General features: G+C 36.3%; 2 protein-coding genes across 3 annotated transcripts in view; both read right to left on the reverse strand.

The window, feature by feature from the left end:
* The window catches only part of LOC140141774 (xylosyl- and glucuronyltransferase LARGE1-like), a 36,982-nt gene extending 22,521 nt beyond the window's left edge, over positions 1–14,461 (reverse strand). Inside the window, exons 1-7 of one of the 2 annotated variants that reach the window (XM_072163643.1) lie at positions 14,381–14,461; positions 9,393–9,449; positions 8,101–8,193; positions 7,348–7,415; positions 6,084–6,135; positions 4,474–4,579; positions 3,345–3,484 (exon numbers count right to left, since the gene is read on the reverse strand). In XM_072163643.1, the coding sequence (XP_072019744.1) occupies positions 3,345–3,484; positions 4,474–4,579; positions 6,084–6,135; positions 7,348–7,415; positions 8,101–8,193; positions 9,393–9,449; positions 14,381–14,446 (582 nt within the window). In that variant the 5' untranslated portion in view covers positions 14,447–14,461. Of the gene's footprint in view, positions 1–3,344; positions 3,485–4,473; positions 4,580–6,083; positions 6,136–7,347; positions 7,416–8,100; positions 8,194–9,392; positions 9,450–14,263 lie in introns of both variants that reach the window. The other variant, XM_072163642.1, reaches the window with a different exon arrangement.
* Positions 14,462–14,941: 480 nt separating this feature from the next.
* Positions 14,942–16,286, reverse strand: LOC140142238 (uncharacterized). The gene is made up of 2 exons (XM_072164206.1): positions 16,124–16,286; positions 14,942–15,293 (listed from the first exon to the last, which is right to left on the reverse strand). The coding sequence occupies exons 1-2, from the start codon at positions 16,282–16,284 to the stop codon at positions 14,942–14,944; spliced, it is 513 nt and encodes a 170-aa protein (XP_072020307.1). The 5' UTR covers positions 16,285–16,286.
* Between the last annotated feature and the right edge of the window lie 3,735 nt (positions 16,287–20,021).

The following is a 20,021-nucleotide window of genomic DNA, read 5'->3' on the forward strand; positions in this document are numbered from 1 at the left end:
TATTTGACCAGGAAATGGATACAACATTCAATACGCTGTATCAAGTACATTACACGCAATGCAGTACATGATTGGTGTAAACAATCATATGTTCATTGAATGTGCAGTCGCCAGTGTGTGATTGGTTGTGATGTTTTGTTTTAACTGCATGCGACATCATTTTTCTGAACTAATTTCCGAATATTTACAATCAGCTGTCTAAAAGGTCTATTGCAAGATATTGTGCAACTACCTTTTACATATAATAAATTAAATACACATTTTTTTTTATTAAACAAGTTACACTTTTTTATTCAATATAAAATAAAACACCCCACTCTTTTATTTTCCAAAAGTTCCCAATAACAATGCAAAAATGAAAAGAAGTTGATTATAACTTAAGGCACCAGAAATAAATTTGTTTGATCTTTGGATCAACCTTCGATGCTGCTTCGATGCTTCTAATTAATGAACTTATTAATTATTAACAACTAATTAATCAAAATTAATCTCAAATTTATATTGGCCATTGTCAATCTACCAAAAAACGTTTTTAAACGCAAAAAAGGGGCCAAAGTTTAAAAAATCTTTCCTGTGTGGCTTTTCACCCTTTTTTAAACTTGGTCCCATTTAATCATAATAACATGAAGAACGGGTCATAATTTTTCCATGCAACAAAATTAGCACTTAATAGTTTTGAGACTGTTCGAAAGCGGTGCAATATGACTTAGGCTATATCAATGTATGTAGGCCTATTATCAAAAACATTATAGAAGGTGTATATTTTATTATATTGTGTGTTTATATAAAGAGTAGTGGAGTATTATACTTAGCAAATCGACTGTATGTCAACCTGCTGCATATAGGCCCCACATCTCTACATAAGGCGCAGAATCCAACATGACGATGAAAAATGTAAGAAAGTGAGTATTTGTTACTTTTTCTTAAATCAAAATACATTATAACGTCTATACGGAAATACTTCAATCACGCACGAACATTAATTCATTTACTCTACGAAATAAACACTGACAACTAAGAAAACCAACAGGTATAGATGACTCTGTATGGGTCTTTAGTAACTTTCATAAATGGGACCAAGCTTAAAAAAGGGTGAAAAGCCACACAGGAAAGATTTTTTAAACTTTGGCCCCTTTTTGCGTTTTAAAACGTTTTTTTGGTAGATATTGATACTTTTTTTGAGTTGGATATCCATATTGCGCGGTGAGTGGTTCTTTGTAGCCATGCGAGGCAAACTAGTTGGATATCTATTATCGCGATTATTGGTTCTTTGTAGCCCTGCAGGGCAAACTACTTGGATATCCATATTTCATGGTAAGTGGTTTTTGAAGCTCTGGGGAAAACTAGCTGGATATCCATATTTCATGGTTAGTGGTTCTTTGTAGCCCTCTTGGGGCAAACTAGTTGGATATCCATATATCACGGTTAGTGATATTTTGAAGCCTTGTAGGGCAAACTAGTTTGATATCCACATTTCGCGGTTAGTGTGATAAATGGGACCAAGTTTAGAAAAGGGTGAAAAGCTTATCAATTTTTTTAAAAAAACTTTGGCCCTTTTTTACGTTTTGGTAGATATTGATGCTTTTTTGAGTTGGATATCCACGGTTAGTGGTTCTTTATAGCCCTCTTGGGCAAAACAGTTGGATATCCACATTGCGCGGTTAGTGATTCTTTGTAGCCATACGGGGCAAACTAGTTGGATATCCATATTTCGCGGTTAGTTGTTTTAGCGACCCGTAACCACCCCAACCAGCTACATACCTCATCCAGCTATTTTACTTATCAAAATACTAGTGTCTACCCATCATGACGAAGCTCCTCCTTCCGGTAATACCGCACACAATTTATACTGGTGTGTTTATAGTGCAAATACAATATCCTTCGGTTGAGAAGGATATCGATCTACCCTACATACATATACTGCTAGTGTTTATCCGGATAATTTCTGACCGGATAGAAATTTACCGTAATGTACCGCACATCTGCTCCCACTATAAACACGCTCGTACACATAACAAATGCACTACGATCAAATAGGTTGATGACAACATTTGATTGAAATGACTGAACTGCACTATGATTTAGTGAAGGACACCGGTTCAAATCCTTTGTTTAGAGCCAATCGATAAAAGCATGCAGGGCCTCTATATGACCTTCATCCAGTAAGGATCAGCCAAGCACGAAAGGTTTCTTGTTTAGCTCAACTTTTTTCTTCAAGTATTTATTACCGTAGGCCTATAATCATAATGCAGGCCTAAATCAAGTGTACTGAGAGAGTAGGAGGATTTGTTTGATATTATTCTTGATTTTGATTAATATTATAGTCATACCTGCTTGTTTCCTTAGCATCGGATATTAAAATTACAATTCTCCACATACACATTCCAGTTTGCAAGAGAAGATGTAAGAAAAGCAGGGAGAACAGAATTACATCTTCTCTGGTATAGTACAAAGCTGTCTTTTTATAGTGTTTAGAAAATATTTACACAACCACCAACTATCAAAAGACTGTGGGTTCTGGATTCTAGTCCGAGTAATTAATGGATTATTGTGTCATAATATGCCTACTGCGGTTGAAATTGCATACGATGATTCTACACTGACGTATAGAGAACATCATTCACAAACTTTCACACTTCTCGGACCTAAAGGTTATAAGGGATTAAACGCTTGAATGATGTTGTTCATACTTGCATCTACCGCCGCTATTGCCATCGCCGATGCTAGCCTTTCCAATATGCTTCTTGCGTGCAGTGTGTAAATAAACGAGTTAGGTGTGAAGCATGAACGAAAGATTAACATTGTTATACGTCGACAGATGCCCATAGGTGCTAGTATGAATTTCCATTTGATATAATTGGGCACTTCAGGGTTCAATATAGATTATATACAATTAAGTATGATATATTTTCGATGGTAAATATATTTCACTTTAAAAGTTTTTAGTTTTCATAATTGCAATTTGTTAATATTATATAAAAAGCGGGTATAAGTCTATAATTGTAAGAGGATCCGATCATTTTGAATTTTAATAAATGCGAAACGCTGGCGGTAGTGACCAGCAAGAACTGTGTATGCCGCAATTCTTGCAGTAGTTTTTATAAATAGAATACAATAGTGGATACAATAGCGAATACAATAGAACTCTATTACGGGCAAATAAACCTTGTCGCGTTGCTAAATTTCACTTCTTCTTTTTTCATTAACTAACCGTTATTTTTTAAACTTTGGAAAACCTCGACGCGAGGTTTTTAATTAAAAGGATCAACCAAGCATCGATGGTCGGTCGAAAGATTGAACTAATTTGTTTCTATTGCCTAAATAAATAAAGAATAATTTTTTACCTCTGTAAGGTCTGAAGTAAATATCTGCTCTGAATGAAAAGATACCGCCTGTTGTTTAGATGTGGGTGCACTGTAATCAGGACACTCCTCTATGTAATGACTTGGCTCAGTGAGTAATGGACCAGGTGTTGGCACTGATTCTGTTGATGGAAAAGACCCAATGCAAATCTTGGTAAATACATAAATAGTAATTATAACATGTGAAAGTCGAGGCACAGTTACGGCAGCACAATTCAAGCCTACTATAATTCATCAACATTTTGCATGCATTATGCTGGTGTGACAAATACAAAAAATAATTATAGTTTGATCAGCTCGAAATTGGCCGGAATTGTTAGGCTTTTACCACTACACCGAAAAGTAGACCCACGATAAGAGTGATATATAGTTGACCTTTCTGGTCTATATATTGTGCATGTTAAATATAGTATACAAATTATCGGTCTTGAATTAATAATCTGTGATACTTCTGGCGAGCTGCTACAAGACAATTCTCGAAATAAAATATATTGCTATTAATCTGCAATGTTATAAGGCCCGCCGATTACTAGCTTTTCAAACTATAGCCCCATGTTACATTTCCTGCACTGGACTGTGCTCAGCTCTGAAAAGAGAACAGTATGTTCCAGTGCTGGCAAAAAACTGCTCTTGAGAAAAAAAATCAGGAATTAAAACTCCATTACAAAATAAGCAGTAGCAAGTGTTCCTGAGCATTATACTGGTGGCAGTTATATATAAATGATCCATGTGACCCTGGTTATTTCTCCAACACAATTCATTCAGGCGGCTCGGCACATTATCGCCACCCACTTTCTTGGAGACCATGACCCTTCGCCGTTAGCTCGTCACTGATCCAAATGGCATGCTTGGCCACTAGCAACTACATGTACGGGTACTAGAAAGCCATGCTTTCCTCGCTGATAGGAAGCATTCAGTCATCACAAGCAGCTTACTCCTGTTGCAGTTGATATAACAGCTACATTGTATTGTCATCTGCAATTAGATTATAATTATCCTGTCTGCGAATTCACCGAACCTGCATTACATCATCCTCTTAATATCAAATATTTTTAAAAAAAATGCAAATAAGACACACATTCTGGTGGTGGTAATAAAGAACTTAACTTACCAATTATTGGTTTGACGATTATATCTAGAAATTTGACAGAGCCATGGTAACCATAGCAACATAACATAACTGTGACACTTTGGAGTTGTTTATCAGATGGAACAACCTGGAACGAAGAACAAAACAAAACTTACAATAAGAATTCTACAAATTTCGTTAGTCGTACAAGGTATAATCAAACAATAAATATTATATTGAATAATACAATTAATTCTTAAATTATTAACTTGCACAAACACATGTGTACATCCATATCAAAACGATGCACTTGTCGGCTGCTACATGTGTCTCATTTCACATAATAGCTAGGATTAAATACCAGACTCATCTCCACAGTGGAGGTCACTTCAAATCATCCGAAGTCACATGGGTTAGGAATACAGAGAACATTCCTTATACAATTTGACTTGGGGATGATTTGAAGTGACCTACACTTGATATGAGTCTGATATTTATTCCCAGCTATTATGTGAAATGAGACACATGTAGCAGCCGACAAGTGCATCTTTTTGATATGGATGCACACATATAAAGAAAGAGATTAAAAGGGAGCAAAACAAAAGTTTGATGATGTCCTATAAATGAAAGTCCTTATGTTAAAGGGAGGGAGAGAGTCAACCTACCGAAAGCACTTTTGTTTACAGGACATCATCAAACTTTTGGTTTGTTCCCTAAAGTGAATGCGGTTGCATTTTCAAATATCCAGTGGGCTACAAATCATTCTGAATTTGTTTAGAAGATTTGCCAGGAGTGTGATTCTCCTAATTTAACTAAAATACCCTTTCTACATTTTCAGGTGTGCTATAAATCACACTCTTTGTAATTACTTTGGGTGTGCGATGGACTGATGGTACATGTAGATGGGTGATAGCAATGCCTTAAAACTCAACAACTGAAGTGACAAAGAATTGAACCAGGTCATCATTATTTTTTCTAGATGAAATTACCTTACTGATTCATCGATGACCCCACCATAAACTATATAGACTCAACAACTCCCAAATGAAAGCTGAATAGAGTCGCCACTTTGGCAATAATATTCCAAGTTTGTAGTCAGATTGTATGTTCCTAAAATATAATGAAGCATTTGTGATGTAACTAATTCCTTCCATTTAAGATTATACAGCATTATTTTAAGCTTATATTACAATTTGTTTGAGTCTTAAAATTTATCGCGATATGATCAATAAATTTTGCCACAATATCGCGACATGGAAAACCCTGGCAATGCCCACCCTTATTCCCCAGATTTGAGCTGAATTTCAGCATAGAACAAACAAATAAAATCCATCTGATTGACCAAACAATTCAACATGTAAGTGTCATCTCCCACAGGCATGAATTTCAAATAAAAAATATTAGCTTATTGCAAAAACATAATCTATAGTCTGTCCACATAGAAGTACAAAGTAAATAGACCTCGGAAACAGGAGGTATGAGAATAATTATTTCTGTGCAATGCTTCTTTGGCGTGCCAACTGCTGTGCGATTTGTGCACCTCGCTTTTTACGCGTCGCGCTCGCGTGTGACCCAAAGCATCGACCCCCGATGTCACAGATTTGGTTTGTACTTCTAAGTGGACAGACTGTAGTAGACATATGGGCACTTACTTTGTCCAGTTCTGCTTTGATATATGGATGTGTTCCTGTTGGGAAATCCAACCTGGTAAAGCACAAAAAACAAAGAGACGATGATATAGGATCTGTAACTTATAATTACTGTTAGAAACAGCCTCTTTTTTTATAATAATGAACCATTGTGACCGAACGATATAATGTGTGATGCTATAAATTAGTCCAGATGTGTAAAACCAAATAAGGCTAAACTTACCATTTTTCATTTTTAAAATGTAAAAAATATTTTTTGATATAGTTCCAAAAAAGTTGGGGGAAACTTAAAAGTTGTGAATCTTATATATGTCATGTAAAGAAACCTTCATGATTTAACAAGTTTCAATAAAAAAAAAATTTAACTGGAAATGCTATCTTATAAAAAAAGACAAACAATTTGATGACCGAGTATGCGCTAGGGATGGCTTCAAAACCCAACCACTGGGTTACCTCTAACACCCTGGCAGAGCCCTGGTGATTGGGTCTGATTTCTATTGTTGGAACAATGGAATGCCGCATCCATTTTGCCAGGGTGCCAGTGGTCAACCGGTGGCTACATTTTGAAGCCATCACTTATAGGGTAAGCTAAAAAAGGCCCTGGCCAAAAATTTGAATGAGAGGCTCTCTGACAGTCAGTTGATGATACACTGAAAATTTTTAGTGAGTCAAATATTGTAGTAGGTATAGTAGAAGTTGTCAGTAGTTTTGTGACGGGGACCAATCCTGGAACAAAAATTTCTTGGAACACTGACACACTTTGTCAAAATTCCATGCAGAGTTCTGCATGATCATGGACATCATGTACTGCTATTATGCTTAGGCATGAACAGGACAACAATGATTTACCCTTCTGGTCTTCTCCTCTCCCCACCAATCAATGTTGGATGATTTTGAAAATCTGATGATATTTCTCAGTATTGCACAGAGGAGAGAGGGGTCGTAGTTTTTCGTTGTTGAAATGAAAGTATTCTAAACTTCAAATAATTTTTCCATGACTGTCTACTATAATATGTATGTACTGTTCACTATCACTATTTTATTACAGATATTTCAGGTAATTGTTGGCCCTGGTGGAACACTCTGCACGCTTATCACTTGGGCGCTTGTAGCTCCACAGCAGCAAATATACAGACATACAATGCTATCCCGAATCATGCACATGCATGTCGTGACACTGTGTAAACACTTATAGTGTGCCACAGGTATGTTCATCCCAAGCCACAAATTAATTGAAATATCTATAGTAGACATACAGGTTATTTACCTCATTCTATCTTGACTGTCATCTGTATATTTCAGTAAGGCTATTGCACTATACATGGCTGATTCAACCTGAAATACAAAAATAATGTATAAATAATTGAAATAATAAAAAATATATCACAATCTGTTGAATTAATTTTAATTTATTTTGATGGATTTTGAATATAATTTGCCCCTAGCAAGTTACACCCCATATGGAAAAAAAGAAAAACCTAACACATATGGAACACCCATACATAAAGATGCTAGCAAGACCAGTACCCCTTTATGGCTATAGACAGAAGGGATAAAATAAATATTGTAAAATGTCATGCAATTCTGTCTGTGGCTGCAATATAATGTAATTTTTATAATAAGCCAAACAATATTTTGACTTTATTTTATACAAAACTATGTTTTTATCAAATATTTATTGAAGCATTTCTTCCAAGGCCATGTCCAGCAAGTCTAGTCCCCACCACTGGGGATTGAACTGGGTACCTCAAGAGGCTGGTACCCATTAGCATATGTGCAAGGAATGCATTTTTTCTTAAATTTCCTTGTAGATACCCTATTCATGACACATACATATAGTGCATGATCATTAAAAAAGACCCTTTTTACATGAATCTTTGGTCACACATGATACCAATGGTCAATGACCAGTGCCCCTCTCCACCCTGGGTTAGAAATCTACCCTCTTTTTGGCTGTGTGGTTAAATTAAAAACCTGAAACGTTACTTTTTGTGCAGACTGTATTTGTATGTATACATACCATAATATTATATGTAGCATCCCTCTTCAGAGCAGATGATGAACTTGTAGCAGAAAAATATATACTTTTGATTTCTGATGCTTTGATATTTATCTGAAGATAAAAAAAAAAAAATGTAAAAAGTAAGTAAAATGATATATTTCTGATGAGCATGCAGACATACAAAATATATGGAACAAATACTTCTGAAACTTAAAAATAGAAAGGAAAAACAAACAACACAAATTGATTACAGTCTCAGAAAAACAAACAAACATAAACACATTTACAGGGCAAAGAAGAATTACCTATCGCACACTAGTACAATTACTTATAGAAACATGACATGCATAGGCAGATATACCAGAGTAAAAACTCCGGAGTTAAAACTCCGGATATACCTGCCTGTGCAGGCACTTGAACCCTAGACCTCTCGCTTGCTGGGGCAAGCGCTCTAACCACTGAGCTACACAGACTGTCCCTGATAAACAGGACTCAAGTCAGGGTAAAGAGCACAAACAACACAATTACATACCAGTGTATGAGATCAATTATGCTTACCCATCAGCCTATTATAAGCATACAAACAAGGGAAGAGGCTTACGCATCATAAACGGGAACCCTCTTCCCTTTATTTACCAAAAACTAGTGATAAATTGTATTTTTCACAACAAAAATGCACAGGTTTGGTATAACTTGTAGTTGTAAACTTTATAACCACTGAATTGAGTTGATCAACCTGGTTTGCTTGTTTTTATTACAAGGTTTAATATAAAACTGGATGGGGACTACTACTAAAATCCACTGTTGCCAAAACTTTTCAGTGTCAAGGTGCATCAAATTGATCTGTGATGATGGCCGATTTATGGAATAGATGGTTGTTAGCAATTCTGTCCTGCTTGCTGTGGTGACTGTTTTACCTACTTCCTTTTCTGCTTCCGAGCAGTGCTCATGAGCAGTGCTCAATCACCAGGAAATCAATAGGTGATTGGATGACAAGTTCTCTGCACCAGTCTTCATCCAGTGTTGACAAAACTAATAGCTTGCTATCAAAACGTACACATGCAGTAAGTGCAATTTATCAGAAATTGGATCAGAAATAATATCCAGCTTATTCTACAGATTATGATGAATTATTCAACCATGTATGCTTGAGAGTTTTTCCTTAGCAGATATAGTACCTTATTTGTTTCAGGCGATTCTGATAAATCATATCATAAAATGTATTGCATCTATAGGGTAGAGGGTATAAGAAGTACATGTAAATAGTGTTTGTATACGGATTGCAACAATGAATAACATTGTTTACTCACTGGTAGGTATTGGTATATGGCTCGAATACTGTCTGGCTTACATCGCACACTCAATACCTGCAGTGAAATGTAAAAAAAAAATGAATAAATACAAAATAGGAATTAAACGGTTTAACCCAAACTCTTATAAAATTGTACAAAATCTTACAAAGCAACCTACTGCTCATGCATGCATCCTAAGTGACACCATGATGCAATCACCCTTAGTTATTGCACCCTTTTGTTAGCCAGGCCAGTGAAATACCTGTGGCTACCAGTCGGTGATCTCCTGTTTGGTACCTGAGTTGCCAAGTAACTCTTTTTACTACTACACAAAACATCATCCAAATTGAACTTGAGGGTCTGAATTTATGATCAGGGCCGGATTTACCTTTTTGGGGGCCCTGGGCCAGGCCAAAATTTGGAGGCCCCAAACGCACCGTGAGGACGGCATGTGCACTCAAGTGATCAAGCCTTTAGATACTAATAGGACATTTGTGCGCGAAGCGCGTGAAAAAATTCAATTTTAGACTATTTTAGCCCAAATTGAAGCTGAATTTTGCCAAATATATATGCACCAGGCCATTTGCGCGCAAAGCGCTGAAAATTTTACAATCTTTGTACCTTATTTTAGCCCCAAACATGGTGTTTTTCGGCTAAAATGGAAGATGCACACTGCACAGGGCAATTTTGAGGGCCCATCTGGCCCTATGGTAAATCCGGCCCTGTTTATGATTAACAGCATAATGCATTCTACAAGAATATGGTCGCGCGTTTTAAGGTCGCCTCCTTTCGCGTTACATGGGGATTTTTGCATTCGCAACATGATTTTACCTTTACAAATTCATATTTGCTGAAGTATACCCCCTATGGTAGTAAAAGTATACATTTTCTGAAAGGAAATTGCCCAAGGAATCCAAATATGCACTCAGAATTGACACTAGGTGTAAGATAAAAAGGTAACATTGACTGAAATGTGAATTTTTATATATTTTTAGTCATTCAATGTTTTTTACAATAACATTTTCTGTGGTAACCCTATAGCAAAAATAATGCTATTTTCTTGCAGAGCACACTTAGACCCTCACAACAATATCAAATTGCATGGGGTTCATGATTCACCCAAAATAAATATTTCCATCCCAATTTGGTGCAAATTTATAATCGGAAATTTAATCTTTTCACAGATTCCATGTATGTAAGTGTCTTTAGTTGCCCACTATCACCCCAAAAACCTATCTATTTATATCAGACTAACTAAACACATTCCAACATGCTTTTGTGGCAGGAAGAATCACTGAAACAAGTCATCATAATTTACTTAAAAAACATTAACATACCTGATAAACAACTTGCGCTTACCGAGTAATTAAATATGTCGATGGGAATGCATCTTAAAGATAGTACATGAAATTTATCTATGTCCCATGAAAACAGGCTGATTCTTTCAAACATACATACACAAATATTAGGATTTTAACTTCATAGACTGTAAAAAGTATCTAAAGAGTGCAATTGCACACACTGCATCCACATAGTCCATGCAGGTTGTGTCCGATAGCATGTTTTGATACCAAAATATGATACACAGTCTTTAGGTATGACAGCATCAATTGGCTTTAGGATTGGCTTTGTAGTGATCTGGATTGCCTGAATGTTGTGCAGATTGTACATTTTAGTAGTATCCATTGATGACCTTAGTTCCTGGAGGATACTGATCTTGATGTCCAAATTCATCTTCATTTTCATGGATTTTCCGATTTATTGGAATAAAAAAAGGTCTTTAGCATCATGCTGACATTAATTGACTTAAAATAAACAAAAATATGCACTCTTAATTACTGGAAGGTATATAGGCCCAACAGTTAACATTATTTGGCTTTTTAAAATAAAATAAATCAATGGACATGAAATATTATTTTAAAAATAATTATTTTCCTACCGATTTGCAAGTTTATAATTGTCACAAAATCACTATGTTATTATTATTTTCTTTATTATCACCTGGTTTGTCCATACTATACATTCATTTACCTACTTGTCAATCATAAAACAATAAAGTAGAATATGTTAGCTTTGTTTTGGTACCAAATTTATAGCCATACACAAAGATTTGACAAAAATATCATCGTTTCTGCAAAAATTGTACTAAAATGTCAATTTCCCATATAGTTTGTACAGGCCTCCGGCGCCGCCTCCGCCTCCACCCCTGTACTTCAAGCTACAAAAAGGTATATCTTCACTTCTGGATGGACTATGGCAATGCCACTTTGCAGGAATATGGCATAATAACACAGCTTTCAAATGAGACCACATGCATTGATCTAGCTTTTGTAATTATGAAAATATATGAGATTAACTGCAGCTTGATACCAAAAAGCGTAACATCTCCACCCTTTTTGGGTGGCGAGTTTAAAACGCGTGACCATATTGAAAATATGAAAAACTAAGGAGAGCAAGAATTGATCTTATAAGAAAATATTTTAATGCTCCTAGCATTGCTGATATGCCCTCAAAAAAATCTTCATTTTTAGTACCTTTTTCAATCAAAAACTTCATTGGTTTTGCATCCATGGTTCACACATAGAATAACTGTTTAACATCCAGCAACAAATACTTCTGATGCCACTTTTGTTTGTATGTGTGTTTTGGGCAATCGTTTATGGTGCCTATAGTACTCAAAGTCAAACCCAATTATTTTATGAACGTGCATACCGCTAATTCTACAAAATCGGGTGCCAATCCACTGTAAAAATTGAAAAAATAAAAGTTGTTCAAAAAGACCTGCTTTTTGTGTTTTTTAAGAGTAAATGTATCACTACTTTCATATCTAAAAGATTGCCAACACCACTTGCATATTTTTCTTTCAGGAGGTCATGATGTTTTTTAACACTAAAAAGCTCAATGTAATGTGAGCTACGTTACCGGCTACAAAATGGGCTGGTTTTACTCAATCCAAGGTCATAAAAAGCAAACTAAAGATCACTTGAGTGACATGTAACCCCAAATTCACCATTTCATAGAAGTTTTAAAGATGTGTAAATGAGTGTGTAACGTAGCTCACAGTAACATAGTTCACGGGTTTTTAATGTTTTTGATGTGATTTGCGAACGTTAAAATGTTATGTCGGTTAATTCTAATATAAATGGGGTTCGACCACTGGTAGCTTTCACATATTATTAGGAAGTACATGTAATACAAGTGCATACTATAGAATTCTGGTAACGTAGCTCACCAATCTTAACATGGTCGGTCGAAATTTCAATGTTGACAACATTTCTATGCCAAAAATGCTACAGCATCACGATTTTTTCTGTGATTTTTAAAAACCTATGAGTGTTTCCTTTCAAAAAACGCAAATTACATTGATACCTCTGTTTTACTTCTTTCCAATAACGTGTGTTAAAAAGGGTAACATAGCTCACAGCGTTTTGGTGGAAAGTGCAATTTATTTTAGAATTACACAAAGACGTTTTAATCACTAAAAATAATGTTGATAAACAATATGCGGTGCGTTATCTAATTAAAAACAACAAATATGTAAAGAAATCACATTTATTCAAAGAAAATATTCAGGGTTAGATGTGACACTTGAGCAGTGGAAACGCATTTTTAGCGATTTTTGAGCCTTTGCAAGGGTTAATCAGGCTGAAGAAAGCATTTAAAGTATGGAAAACTATATATGTCCGTGTAGATCTTGTTGAGTTCTACCAGAAAAACAACATATTTGATGCCCTAAATGCCCGACAAAGTGTTTGTGGACCAAAGAATGGAAAAAAGGCTATTGGCACCGTATTTTGTAGAATGAGCGATACATGTATGTACATACAAATTGGAGATTTTATAAGTCAAAAATGAAGTTTCAGTGTTTCCAATTCTGAACATGTTGATTTGTAATTTGCACAAGAAGTTATGAAGGGGAATTTCATGATAGCTCAACACATTACAGGCTCAATAATTTATATTAAAAGTTTTGAGACAGGAATACAATAATTATGGTTGTTTACTAGTCATATTGGATCAATAGAATTAATTGTTTTGATCAGGGTTAAGTTCAGGCAGTCATATTAATACTAATGATCATTGCTCAGAATCAAATTCATTTAATTTTGAATTTTATATTGTGAGGAATCACATAATGCAATTATTGCTTAGGGTTAAAGAGTGACAATATGATTGTTAATGTTATACTTATTTATATCTAGATCAATATGTGCCCACATATGCCAGAGGTCTTAATTACAAAGTTGTAACTGGATACATTTACTAGTACATATGTATAACATATATAGCCTAATCTGTTCTTAGGTATATTGCAAAAAGAGCAACAATACTTACTTATTCTAAATTCATGAACCAGATAATTTCCCACACACTTTCAGAATCTGTCAGTTCAGTTTCATTGCAAGATTTTCTTGTATTTTTCTTTACAATTCCTTAAAAACTTCACATTTAATCTCATTATACTGAGTGATTATTGGAACATTATTATTTTAATTTGGTAATTGTTAATTATTATTGTTAAAAACAACTTGCAATAATGAAATGAATAAAGAATTACTGTATTCATTCCATTAACCGCCCAAGGCGCTTAACAATGTCATTTTGGATGGGTGCTTATTTTTGACATTGTTTACATTATTGCAAACGTAAACAATGGCTCAAAATATTGATTTTAATTGTATAGATGGTTCCATATTGGTTCTTGCACATAATGATTGGGGGTCATGTGTAGTAAAGTTGCTGGGTGGGCGCTTATAGGGGCATGGGCGGTTATTAAATGGAACAAATTTATACGGTAATATCCACTCATATAACTTACAATAAATTTAAACAGTATAATATATACATTCATGAAATAAATGCATTTAATCTCATCTCTGGCAAATTACCTTACTGCAAATACCAGGCTGGCCAGTATTGCAGTCTATCTCTGGATTCCATCTGACGTGTGGCATCCACCATCCTGCCAATTCAATCTGTGATTAGTCAATCAGTTTGGCGCTTACCTTACTGCAAATACCAGGCTGGCCAGTATTGCAGTCAATCTCTGGATTCCATCTGACGTGTGGCATCCACCATCCTGCCAATTCAATCTGTGATTAGTCAATCAGTTTGGCGCTTACCTTACTGCAAATACCAGGCTGGCCAGTATTGCAGTCAATCTCTGGATTCCATCTGACGTGTGGCATCCACCATCCTGCCAATTCAATCTGTGATTAGTCAATCAGTTTGGCGCTTACCTTACTGCAAATACCAGGCTGGCCAGTATTGCAGTCAATCTCTGGATTCCATCTGACGTGTGGCATCCACCACCCTGCCAATTCTATCTGTGATGAGTCAATTAGTTTGGAGCTTACCTTACTGCAAATACCAGGCTGGCCAGTATTGCAGTCAATCTCTGGATTCCATCTGACGTGTGGCATCCACCATCCTGCCAATTCAATCTGTGATGAGTCAATCAGTTTGGCGCTTACCTTACTGCAAATACCAGGCTGGCCAGTATTGCAGTCAATTTCTGGATTCCATCTGACGTGTGGCATCCACCATCCTGCCAATTCAATCTGTGATTAGTCAATCAGTTTGGAGCTTACCTTACTGCAAATACCAGGCTGGCCAGTATTGCAGTCAATCTCTGGATTCCATCTGACGTGTGGCATCCACCATCCTGCCAATTCTATCTGTGATGAGTCAATCAGTTTGGCGCTTACCTTACTGCAAATACCAGGCTGGCCAGTATTGCAGTCAATCTCTGGATTCCATCTGACGTGTGGCATCCACCACCCTGCCAATTCTATCTGTGATGAGTCAATCAGTTTAGAGCTGACTAGGTTTAGATCATCATGCACATCATCTCCAAGAAGAATTTTGTCCTCAATCTCAGTTTTATCTTCTACATCAGGAAATTCAAAAAGATAATCTCTGTAAAAAAAAAAAGAGTAAAAATGACAAAAATGAGAGTGTTCCAAAAGAGATTGACATCATAATCAATCAAAAGAGCAAAAGAAAGAACAATGGGAGTTCTCATGTTTAATCTTGTTTCTACATGATGTAGGTATCCTAGGTGAATTCAAATTTGCCATCAAATTGCATCGTTTTATATATCAAATTAAAGCCCTTGAGTAAACTAAGCCAAAACTGAAAACCTTTTTTTCATAGCACTTTCCGTAGCAAAGTTACATCTTGTCAAAGATTGACTTTCATCAAAAAGATTCAGCTAGCAAAATTCCCCAAAACGGCATTTCGGGGTGTTTCTAGATCTTAGTCTCATGGCGATGGCAGCTTTTTTAATGGAACTGCTATCAAAATCCTCTAAAATTCCATGTGCGACTTGATTATCACCATAAAAAATCATATATTTGGGTCAAGTGAAGTATAGAAAACATATTTATGTAGGTTTCCTTCACCCACCTATTCTCGAAAAAAATTCAAATTTCTATGTAAATATGCATTGTGTTGCGGCCCCGGTCTCGGCGAATTCGCTGACTAGTAAATGTGTTAACTAAGGTTTGCCTAGGTTACCTACTACATGTATCCAATTGTGATGCTACCCCTGGGTTTGTTATGAATGGCTTTTACTTTCTGATCCTGGCAATGAAAATGGTAATATTACCAGTTAAAGTTTATATTGTACCACTACAAAGTCAATAATGGTACAATTGAAACATGTGTCATGCATGCATGGCTGCCGAATTCTGAACCTCTTTGTGCAAAACGGTGAGTGACAGTAAATAGCTTTGGTATTCACTTACCTGTCATCTGGATCATCCTCTAAATAGATTGTCACATACGCACATGTTACAACTAATGAAATGAAAGACCCTGAGAACAAAAACCACACAAAAGACGTAATATTCAAGCGAATATTTCGCCTCCGAGACGCTCTCCTAAAAATCATCACGGGCGCTGACATCAGATGCGATTCCTCTTCATCAAAACCGGTGCACCACTTGAAACCAGAAAACCATCATAGTTCATGAGTTCGTAAATTGATACTGCACTGCTCGGTGTCCCAGACAAACAAGTACTAATTTAGGGAGCGATCGTTATTTATGGCAGGGGGAATGGGTAAATTTAGGGGGGAACGCGAAAAATTTTTGTGGTCTTGAGGGGGAACCTGAAATTTTTAGTTGAACCAGGAGGGGGGATTGTTAAATTTGAAATGGAGAAAATTGGGAAAACAAGGGGGAACGCGAAAATTTTGAGCGGACGCGAGGGGGGGAACGCGAAATTTTTTGTCGATATTTTTGCCAAAACACCCATTCCCCCCTGCCGTAAATAACGATCGGTCCCTTAATGTATATGGTCTTGGTGGAGCACCCATATAAACAAAAGTTAACAAGAATTATAAAAGATGATACTGAAAGTGTTTACAAAAGTTAACAAAGGTCAACTTTTTCAAAATCAGCCCCCCCCCAACCAAATCCTGGTTACGGGCCTGTGTAAAAGTATAAGATCTCCTTAAGGGATCTGGAATGAGCGTTTTGAGCGTTTCGACAGTATTTTTGTGGGACATGAGAGCACATCAGACATATCGAATTGCATTCTGAATACGAAGAATGTCTTTCTGATATCAAATAATTTTAATTTTTGAAATTCACGATAGGCCTATAGGCCTAATACAAATTTTATGACAAATTATTAAAATTTGATATTTTTCACATTTTCGATATATAACAGTCCTCGAAGTAAATTTTATAAATCTAATGATATATTCTTAAAGTGTATGTAGCTGGGAGGAAAAGCCGACGATCAATTGAAAATTTTGACCTTTCATATTGAAGATATGGATTTTTTTCCCAAAGAGACCTAATTTTTTTGTGTTTTTTTTTAAAAAGTTCATATCTTCAATACGAAAGGTCAAAATTTCCAATTAATCTTCGGCTTTTCATCCCACCTACATACACTTTAAGTATAAATCATCAGATTTATAAAGTTTACTTCGAGTAGCCTACTGTTAAATATCTAAAATATTAATTTTTAATCATTTGCCATAAAATGTGTATTACACTGCGAATTTCAAAAAATCAAAATTATTTGATATCAAGGACATTCTTCGTATTCAGAATGCAATTCGATATGTCTGATGTGCTCTAATGTCCCACAATAAATACTGTCCAAACGTTCATACACCAGCCCTTAATAAATGTCAAATAATTAGGGAGTGTTCATAAATAGGCCTACTTTGGTGTGGGGGGGGGGTTGGAAAAGTTGGAACCTTGGACGTCAAAAAATTTTGATCCCCCTAAAAAGGGTGGATTTTTTTGATCCGCCCTTTTATGGTCTACAATTTTTTGACCCCCCCCTTCATGTCCTAAAAAAGAATATACATCATTAACAGTGGCATTACTGGCATAGATTTCTTTTTGACATAGGTTGGAGAAAATTTCTGCTGGTTTTGGTAGCCTTGAGGTGATTGGTAGATTGGTCTTAGTTTAATTATTCTATGGCAGTGAAAGTCAAGGAGTGAGTGCGTGGCGCATTGGCAGGGTACTTGCCTTTAGTGTATGAGGTCCCGGGTTCAATTCCCGACGGTGGCGATTTGCTGGGATATTGACTTGGAAAAAGTCTGAAACTAATTGGCAACTTCTGTAGATTAAATTCAGACTTCCGCTCTCCCCATGGTTCATTTAGAATTGGGTAAATGAATCATGAAAGTACTCCGACATTCGGAGGGGACGTTATAAGCCGTCGGTCCCGTGTGCAGAGAGCCATACCTGTACCTGCATTGATGTACATGTATTTCGCAGCCAATTTCGAAAAGTGTAGGGTGTTAACCTCTTACTGTTCCCAATCCGTCCCGGTGTTCAATGGACCCCAATGGAAATAAGCTTCAAAAGAGGCTTTCTTGGGTTATCCAGGGTTGTCAAAATCCGGTCAATCCTTCATGTAATTATTTCGTGTAATCTAATCCTAACTCTAACCCTAACCCTAACCCTAATCATAATCATAACCCTAATCCTAACCCTAAACTAACCCTAACCTTAACCCTAACCCTAATTTCGTGTAAAATTACATGAAGGAATAACCCAAAATCCGAACAAATCAAATGAAATCAATAAGTCCAGTGAATCCAGCACCTTTTGCTGACAAAATAAGTTAATGGTACAAATGCGCGCGAAGCGCAAAAAATTGGCACTTTTTATTTTAAAATGACCAAATATGGGGTTAATTTTGGTTAGAAACCCATAGGCCTATAATACAGGCGTCAACACATTATGCAGTCATGTCTACAGCAGAATTCACCACGACCTTTGGAGGACTTAAACCCCATTACACCAACTTGAAGATAAACCTCATTCAAAACAGCTCAACTATGTTAAATCAGGGATGTGTCTCATATTCCTGGATAAATCCATAAATATATGTTTCTGATTTTACCTGTCCGATATCGCAATGTGCTGTGATGAAATAGGTATTATAATTTCAGTTGGATGCACCATTACAAAGCAAACGCACATTTACAATACTGAGCGTGGCCTTAGCTTTGTTTCCGAACTGAGAACAAAAGTCTGCATATTGTTATCCAGCCATGTTGATGGTACAACTCATGTCAAACTTGTCACATTATTTTATTGTGATCGTATCACACAAGTAAATGAGAAACATGTCGTTTTAGACTTAACACGGTTTGGAAAAAGGTTTTTTTAGCTCCCTATCGGGCAGTCAGAACTCCATATTTGGGAGGGCTCGACAACAATCTTCCCAAAATCGCATTTTAATCATTTTTAGATGACCATAGAGGGAAAGAATTTAAGTTTTTTTACAGCTTCTATGGCGAAAATTGATCAAACCGATCACACGATGGTGCTCGCCGAGGCTCGAAGTTGGAGCTATCTCGAGTCAGCTGTTGAGCACAATTTGCCATTAAAATTACACGTCCGACTGTTATGAAAATTTTGGAAGACTCTCTTCGGAAAAACAGCTGGACAACAGCTTTCCCGTGACATTTTTTACTTAAAATTGTAGTATGTTAAGGATGAACATTATAATTCACATGTGAGCCTCTATGGCTATTATTGGGTGAAGGGTTTTCCCTCCAGCCCACTAACTAGTCTATTGCTTATACCTAAAGTACAGTGAGTGAGCTAAAGGTCAATCATCAATTGGAGCGCTGTGTGTGCACTGAATAGGAAAAACGGACAGTAACTGCAAGCTACTGCATAATGATTGTGTGGATTGGGGGGATGATTCATGATTGTATGGACCATCCTCCTAACAATATATTGGGGGAGGGGGATCCCCATCCCCCCGGGATCTACCCCTATGGTCATTAACTCATTAGCTAAAAATTACCGTTTGGAGTTATTACTCATTGGAGTCATAGTGTTACACCCAAATTGTAAAGTGCGCACATTTTGTTGATTTGTAGCTTGAGATTACAACTTAACATTCATGATCGCGCAAAATTTTTGGAATGTACATGCCTTCTCGCGGAAGTACATTTTACCCCGGAATTTTACCCTCAAATTTTTTGACCCCCCCATTAAGAACTGAATTAGAGGTGCTTTCTTTTCTGAAAATAATGTATAGTTATTAATTTCTTGGTAAGTAGAGCCTGTGTAAAAAGTAGAGAGTTCCTCTTTTTCTCTATTATCATTAGCGATTTCTCCAATTGACGATAATATAAATTTAAAAGTAGGCCTAGTC

The sequence above is a fragment of the Amphiura filiformis genome, chromosome 20 (assembly GCF_039555335.1).
Source record: "Amphiura filiformis chromosome 20, Afil_fr2py, whole genome shotgun sequence".
NCBI lineage: Eukaryota > Metazoa > Echinodermata > Ophiuroidea > Amphilepidida > Amphiuridae > Amphiura > Amphiura filiformis.

What these genes read in the sequence shown, in the direction of transcription:
- LOC140142238 (XM_072164206.1), bottom strand. Translation starts at nt 16,284, where the DNA reads ATGTCAGCGCCCGTGATGATTTTTAGGAGAGCGTCTCGGAGGCGAAAT. An exon ending in GAGGATGATCCAGATGACAG is followed by an intron (nt 15,294 to 16,123) that starts GTAAGTGAATAC and finishes TTTTTTTTACAG; the next exon opens with AGATTATCTTTTTGAATTTC.